A 5,341-nucleotide genomic window follows, 5' to 3' on the forward strand; every position below is an offset into this window, starting at 1 on the left:
AAAACATGGAGATAATTTCTGATGAAGGAAGTCAAACATGTTAAATTAAGCAAAAATATTAATTCTAATATCGTCTCTTGCTTCATTAAAAATGAAGCTGCATGTCCACACACATATAAATTCTTAAATTTCTTCATTTGTTTCTAATATTTTTCTTTCTGTTTCTTTCTATTTTCAGCTGTGAAGTCCAGAAAAAAAAGAGATGGAACCCAAGTCGATTTTTGCAGCACTAAGATTTTTATTAATGAACCTCAACCATCAAATGGCATTTCAAACAAACGGACATGTGGTTTTTATGCTGTCATGACGGTACGTCGGGCAAATCTGTACACTTGTTTTAACAGAAATAGTTATGTGTTTATATTGTAGATGTATTTTATACAGCCGACCAAACGAGAACCGGATCGTTTCTTGTGTCTTTGGTCTGTCCTGATAAATCTGTAAATAAAATCTTCTAAACACTAAATTGAAATCATTCTTCTTCTTAAAAAAAAAGCAACATTTATTTTCTAAGCGTCTTTAAAAACCCTGTCTTCTGGTCTAGTGGCGCTTTCTCAGAGTTTCTGCTGATTATAGAAGGTGATATTTCCACTGATAAAGTAAAAAAGTACAACCACATGCACAGGACCCCCCCCCATGCTAACAGAAAAGCAGACCTGCTGGCTGTCACACAAGCGATCACCGTTACATGAAGAGGACTGGAGGTATGCGAGGAAGCGGTGTGGTTTCGTCTTCACATGAGAGGAGTTGACGTCTCTTCACCACAGCTCCTGTGTTTGCAGTCCCGAGTCGAACATCACACCTCAAACCACAGCCCAGAGCACACAGCGAGGCTTTTAGGGCCAGCGTGTGCATGCAGCACAGACAAAACAAAAAGCCACACGTTCACAGCGCTTCCACGGCCCAACCTCTCAACTTCACACTTCAATCTTCTAATTGATGGCTCGTTTTCTAGCACGTTTATATACACTGGTATCTTGAAAAAGACACCTTTAATTCCGCTTTCTTGGTGAAGTTGAAGATGCGTTTTGAAGGGCATCATGGGGATTTGGCACGTTTCTGTTTCGAGAAGCAGTAACACAGAGCTGCAGATAAGAAAACTTCGAAACACAACACCAGCAGTTCCAGCAACTCCATCTGAAAGAAACAGTAACACGTACGTTAGTTTGAAAGGTTAAGATACAAAACGAGAAAGTTAAAAGAGCTCTGTTCCTAATCATAGATTACTCAGGCTTAGCTGGAAAATGTTAAAATATATATATATATATATATATATATATTGCAAGAACTGAGCTACAATTAGGGCTGTGACGATTCAATTCATATCAATTTGTAGTTGATATATTTGATATTTGAGTCACTGACCTAAAATCTATGGAGATAAAACGGACGCATTCAATTTGTGTGTGCGTAATTCTTGATTTGTAACTCCTACAATACATTTTATGCATAAACATACAAAAATAACAAAATACAAAACGACTATATAATGATGCAGCATTTGTTGTAAAGTGTTGGAGACGTGAAAAAGGTCTTGTATCTGATTTGTGCATAAATGCAATTTTGTGTATCAGATACTTTGTGCGTACTTTTTAAAGATTTGTGTGTGGAGTTAGTTTTAAGCTTTTGTAATCAAAGTTGTGCGTGTGCACGTTTATTTTGTAATTTTGTAAATGTGAAAAAACAATTTTTAAGTACAAAAAGTTACACACAAATCACGAATTACACACACACAAATCCAAAGTTACACACAAACAAGAAAACACAAGTTACAAATCAAGAATAACACACACACACATTGAATTAGTCTATTTTCCATCCATAAAAATCAATCCTAGACGTCTTTAGCCAAAACTTCAAGCAGAGATAAAAATGCTGAACAGTGTTGGTGAAGTTTTCCAGATTCCTTATGTAAATTAAATATGTGTTTAAACAAGTAAAGAATTAACGTCAAATCAACATTTTAGTTTCATAAAGTTCACCCCACTGTTGTTTTTACACATCAAAATAATACAAACAGATCATTATTAGAATGTCATGTCTTTGTAAAATTCAAGTTGTTTCCACACATTAGACATTAATGATAGTTTGATCATTTTTTGCTGATGTTAGATGTGTGTCGACCTCTTTGATGACACCTGTTTTTTTAGCGTTATAGTAAAATAAACGTATCCTGTCTCAATCCAAATGGTATTTTTTAATGTTGATATAATAAATATATTTTAATATTATAACAAAATAGCTTGATTCGATTAACAACTTGCATCAGACATATCAATCTGAAATACAGAAGCAGTTTGAACCTCAAGTGCAGAATTCTGATAACGTTTCACTCTAAAACGGATTAATCCTCAGTAAGGCTATAAATGCACCTATTTTACATTTTTTGTGTTAAACATTAAACAACACATAAAAGTAAACCTACTTAAGTGCTCCCTGCAATTTTGTGTTGTTTTTATTTACATTTTTATATATTTTTTTGCACATTCACTCCTGTATAGTTTAGATCAGGCATGTCCAAACTCTGACCCACATTCAAATTTCCAATTGACCAAAGGCTCTATTTGTAAAAACAATATTTTCTAAAGTACATCTTAAGTTGTTGTGGATATCCGTGCAACCTTTCTGGCTCATTTCTAAAATATCAACTGTAAATAAAAAGAAAAGTTGAGACTGAGGGATGACACTTCAAGGATAAGTTAAAATTGTCATATTTTTCTGTAAAATATAGAACAACTGTGTCTGCCTAACATGCCAAGAAACTGTTTTCAAGGAGTTCAAGCAAAAACAACCAGCAGACAAGACATGTTATGTATCTAGACAAGCTAACTGGGGATGGATGGTGCAAAAAAAAAAAAATTGTAGGAATTTTAGCAGAAACGTTATTAAGATGTATCTTGTTTTCTATTTAAAAATTAGTATTCCACTACATTAAAATGTTCATTTCCATTAAATGTTGTGGTTCAACAAATGCTGGCCGTCTTTGCAAAAGTTTGGACACCCCTGTTTAGACCTACAGATTATTCTGCATTAGTGATCATTTAATCTTGTGATGATGTGATCTTACCCTCATGTACAGATCGTAATAAAACCGCCCATAAGCCAGGTCAACACTTATCAGGCAAACTGCAATGATCGCTACAGCAATGCTGCCCAAGTTTGCCATGATGACCATCTGTATCAAAAATAATAAATTCAGAAATGTGTCAGGTTTTGATCATATGCAACTGAGTTTTAAAAGTCAAACTTACGCTCCTCAATGCGGGAAATTTGTGCAACATATTGGAAGTGACTCCAACAAAGAGGAACTGTAGGCAGAAGAAATTATTAAAAAATGTTATGATCTGTTGACATTTGATGACTAATAATTTCTGTTTAGCTCCAGCAGACTTACGAGTACTCCAGTCAGGTATGAGAGTCTGAACATGGTCATGTAGGAATAGGTTATCTCCTTGGTTACGGCGCTAAGGATCCCCACTGCGATGCTGAAGAGGCCGGTCGCTATCTGCATCGACTAACACAAAAAACAAAGAATAAAACAAACTATCTCTAATCTACCCAAAATGTAGCAATTAAAGAATAATTTCTTAATGATAGAAATTATTATAATTCCTATCTGTCTCTTTTTTTCTTAAAATCAGGCAAAAAAAAAAATGCTAAAATAAGAATTTTTTTTTAAACCATTGTGCTATCCTAGGCATGGTTACATTAAATGTGGGGTCATCTGGACCCTACAAGACAGATTTTTTTTTGTTTTCTAAGCATTTTCATCTTCAATGGTGTCTGTGGCAGACATAAAATCCTTTCCACCTCTGTCCACCTTTGTCATGGAAGGGATCACACATCAATGTAAGGGGAAGGACATCTAGACCCTATAAGAGAGCACGAGAGGTAAAAAAAAAAAAAGTCTGAAAATATTAGCTTTTAAATTTTTTTTTATAGATGATGAAGATTGAATTTCTCTTGTGAAAACATTCCATTAAAAAATACATGACTTTTTTTGCCCCCATAGAATGCCACTTTAACCCTAAATCCAGGCTCTGATTATCCTTCAGGGCAAATAGACCAATCATAGTTTGTCTTTTCATAAATCTTTGTTCATTGGGTATTTCTGAGCTAAAGTTTCTGAACGGATGACTTCCTAACTGAGGCCATTCTCAAATGTCTCTTTTTCAAGTTTCCACAAATCAGCAACTTTATTTAATTCAAACTCCATGGTTTGTGAAATACTTGCAAATGTTTTAAATTCTGTGATGAAGATTTTCCCTCTAACAACCAGATGATAGCTTCAGCTACATCTGACTTTTAAAGTAAAGCTAAAAAAATGAGGCAGCCCCCATAAAATTGCTATTTTCTAAATATAAAATAAGCATTAATCCACGTCCAACGTCATTATCTGTGTGTGTGAGACAAGAATCTGTCGTCGTATATAAAATCAGACCAGCTTCATCTACATAAGAGCAACTTTCTCAATAATTTCGTTTGACAAGGAAGAATCGGTTTTGTCTGTAAACAGCAGCTCTATTGTTTTTTGAAGTCGAAGGCTCTTATTCGGTTTCCTGTCTCTCTTATTTCCCTTCGAATAAACTTTCCAAATACATTCTAGTGTTTGGTTTTTGTTAGCTTTTAAAGCTTTGGGCTTCTAATGCTAGTAGTTACTAACTACTAACCAATCTAGGTAGCCATGCAGGTTAAAGTTTTAAGTCACGTGACAAAGACGGATGTTGTGAACAGAATCCGACACCCTTCCCAAACGGAGGAACAGAAAATAAACGAAATAAAAATATGCACAAATAGAATTAAATTCTGCTTATTTTAAAGGTGATTTTCAGTTTCACTGGGGATGTAATATTTTTAAAATAATTTTGAAGTGAAAAAATGTGTCACAGAAGTTCAAACCTGGGCAACAACATCTTTGTATTATGTTTTTAGTTCATTGTAATTTACAGGTGAGATACATTTGATCATTGTTCACCTTAAAATACATACAAATTGGAAAAAACTAAAACCCAAACAGAATTATTATTTCATTTTTTGTCATTTTATTACCTTTCTTTTTATTATTTTAATCATTAGATGCTACTTGATAATAGTTGGAAGGATGAAATCCATGGTTAGTAAATATTGAAGAAAACAAGTTGAGTTGAGATTCAGCCAAAAGTTAAATAGAGAAGTAAAAACTCCTCATTAGCATAGTTATGCAGAACTCAATTCTTTAAGATGGCAGACGCTCACTCGTCTGTTTCTCTGTTCGAGCTCTAATGTCGGCCTAATTTGATGATGCCAGTTATAACTTCATGATGCAGGTTTGCAAAATAGACAAGTGTTTGGATCACACATT

At 34.2% G+C, this 5,341-nt stretch overlaps 2 protein-coding genes across 4 annotated transcripts in view; one reads left to right on the forward strand and one right to left on the reverse strand.

Annotated features, from left to right (window-relative positions):
- zgc:158766 (uncharacterized protein LOC100009641 homolog) overlaps positions 1–466 on the forward strand; it is a 25,053-nt gene extending 24,587 nt beyond the window's left edge. For both annotated transcript variants that reach the window (XM_024267714.2, XM_024267715.2), the window contains one exon: positions 179–466. Coding sequence is in view for 1 of the 2 variants with exons in the window: in XM_024267715.2 (XP_024123483.1) it covers positions 179–184 (6 nt within the window). In the remaining variant the exon portion in view is untranslated. The remainder of the gene's footprint in view (positions 1–178) is intronic.
- si:ch211-269k10.4 (uncharacterized protein LOC100150242 homolog) overlaps positions 375–5,341 on the reverse strand; it is a 6,420-nt gene continuing 1,453 nt past the window's right edge. For both annotated transcript variants that reach the window (XM_036215826.1, XM_036215827.1), the window contains 4 exons: positions 3,395–3,514; positions 3,252–3,308; positions 3,068–3,175; positions 375–1,137 (listed from right to left, as the gene is read on the reverse strand). In XM_036215826.1, the coding sequence (XP_036071719.1) occupies positions 1,039–1,137; positions 3,068–3,175; positions 3,252–3,308; positions 3,395–3,514 (384 nt within the window). In that variant the 3' untranslated portion in view covers positions 375–1,038. The remainder of the gene's footprint in view (positions 1,138–3,067; positions 3,176–3,251; positions 3,309–3,394; positions 3,515–5,341) is intronic.

Source organism: Oryzias melastigma, linkage group LG16 (assembly GCF_002922805.2).
Source record: "Oryzias melastigma strain HK-1 linkage group LG16, ASM292280v2, whole genome shotgun sequence".
NCBI lineage: Eukaryota > Metazoa > Chordata > Actinopteri > Beloniformes > Adrianichthyidae > Oryzias > Oryzias melastigma.